A 2,123-nucleotide genomic window follows, 5' to 3' on the forward strand; every position below is an offset into this window, starting at 1 on the left:
ACGGTTTATACAAAGAGTCAAAAAGAAAACACCAACAACAATACAATCCCAAATAAACACATGCGAGGAGAGCTACCGCCAAGGCGCCAATTGTTGATGCATGTAAAATTTTACATACACGTATTATTTCCCGATAAGTAAAAATAATTTTCGGACAATTAATCACCGGGATAGGCGCTGTTTACCAATGACGGCCAAATCTCCTAAATCAGTGTGGGTAAATAGCAAGCTGTTACAAAGAAGCACCATCCTCAACCTCAATGTAAAAATTACCCCAAAAACCAGCACATGTTCTTCTTCTTCTTCCCCCTAAGTTCTGACTTTGACCTCTCTCTCTCTCTCTCTCTCAAATTTAATATACATACCAAATACCCATTGGACACCTCACCCACACTCACACACAATAACCAACCCACATAAAAACCCTCACCCACCCTCCCTTCCTTTTCTCAAAGCAAAATCCAAAACCAAGAGGAAGAAGTACAAGACAAAGCCTTCATCCTCAGCTCTCAATCTCTCATAGATAAAAGGTAGAAGCTTGTTTCTACAGAGGGATTGCCAGAGACGCCGAAATTACAGAAAAAGCCCCATTTTTCCGAAAGCATTTCAAATTGAAATTGGTTTTTGAAACTTAAATGTATCAATGAGGTGCAAGAAGCACGCCGCCGACCTCACAAGCGCCGTCGGCGTCTGCGCCTCTTGTCTCCGGGAACGACTGACCGCCATCATCGAGGCCCAGACCCGAGCCCAGGCCCAATTACAACTCCAGGCTCAGCTCTCCCGCCTCCACTCCCGCAGCAACGGCGTCGCTCCCGAAGAACCCCTCAAGTCCGACCCCAACCCCCCGCCGCTCATCTTCCCCCGCTCCGTCTCCCCCTACGTTTCTCGCCGCAAATCCGACGACTCCGCCTGGCGGCACCACCACAATCGCTCCGATCACGATCACGACCACGACCACAACCACCAGCGCCATCATATTCGCTTCTACAGTACGCCCCAGGTGGGGCCTACCTACGACGGAGGAGCCGCCACTATCGGAGGCTCGTACAGGAAGAGCAAGCCCAAGTTTTCGCTCCTGACGAGTCTGTTCCGGTCCAGATCCGACAAGTTCTGGACGGATCCTAGGGTTTCGTCGCGGGACTCGACTTCGACGTCGGCGTCGCCGTCGTGGTTCTCGACGATCTTCGCCGGGAAAAGAGGGAAGCAATCGAAGCAATTCTACTCCGACGAGTCCACGATCCGAGTGAGATCTCGCCACAGAAGAGCGCGCGGAATGTCGCCGGATTTAACGCACGACGCCGGCGGTGGCGGCTGCGAGGACGTCTGCGACCGATCGGCCTCCGGCAGCGGGGACTCATCGACGCCGGATTGGAAGAGGACTCCGGTGCAGGCCACGCCGTCGCGGCGGACGCGTTCGGGTCCGGTTAAGAATGTGTCGGGTCTGACGTTCTGCCTGAGCCCGCTGGTTCGGGCCAGCCCGAACCCGCACTGGAACCAGAAGTGCATGCAGGGCTTCCCGGCCGAGGTTGGCGAGGTCAGGGTGGCGACGAAGCCACACTTGGCCACAGCGGCGTCGTTTAGCATGAACCGGTCGAGGAAGCTGGCTGATATCGGTAGAGCCACTTCCAACCGTTGATCCTATTGACCGTTGCGACGCTGCCGATGCCATTGCTCTTTTTACCCGGAAAGTACGGTTTTACCCCCCCCCCTTGCTCTCTAGCTTCGTTTTTTTTTTGGAATAAAAAAAAAACGTTAAAAAAAAAAAAAGGGAATGTTCCCCCTCTGTTCACTAATTGTTGTTTGTTACCACGGTACAGATATTTTTTGTTGTATAATTTGGGAATTTTATAATTTTAATACAGTGAGTAAATTGTTTCGCAATTTCCTCTTCATTTTTTATGGTTGCAGGTTCAAACTATCGAAATTTCTGTAATTTGATATTACCAACATTTTGAGTAAATCGTGCTAATATTTTACGCTTTGTTTCACATCTGATTTACACGATTTCTAACTCAATTTCATAACGCTCTTGACTTAGGTACTATCGTCGATATTTCATTACTTTGATAGGAAACTTTCTTAAATCTCATGATACGTTATCGAAACCGAAGTTTCGAACCTTG

General features: G+C 49.6%; 1 protein-coding gene across 1 annotated transcript; it reads left to right on the top strand.

Annotated features, from left to right (window-relative positions):
* The first annotated feature begins 399 nt into the window (after nucleotides 1-399).
* On the top strand, nucleotides 400-1,892 carry LOC133717830 (uncharacterized). The gene has a single exon (XM_062144573.1). The coding sequence runs from the start codon at nucleotides 644-646 to the stop codon at nucleotides 1,634-1,636; it is 993 nt and encodes a 330-aa protein (XP_062000557.1). The 5' UTR covers nucleotides 400-643; the 3' UTR covers nucleotides 1,637-1,892.
* Nucleotides 1,893-2,123: the final 231 nt, after the last annotated feature.

The sequence above is a fragment of the Rosa rugosa genome, chromosome 6 (assembly GCF_958449725.1).
Source record: "Rosa rugosa chromosome 6, drRosRugo1.1, whole genome shotgun sequence".
Classification (NCBI taxonomy): domain Eukaryota; kingdom Viridiplantae; phylum Streptophyta; class Magnoliopsida; order Rosales; family Rosaceae; genus Rosa; species Rosa rugosa.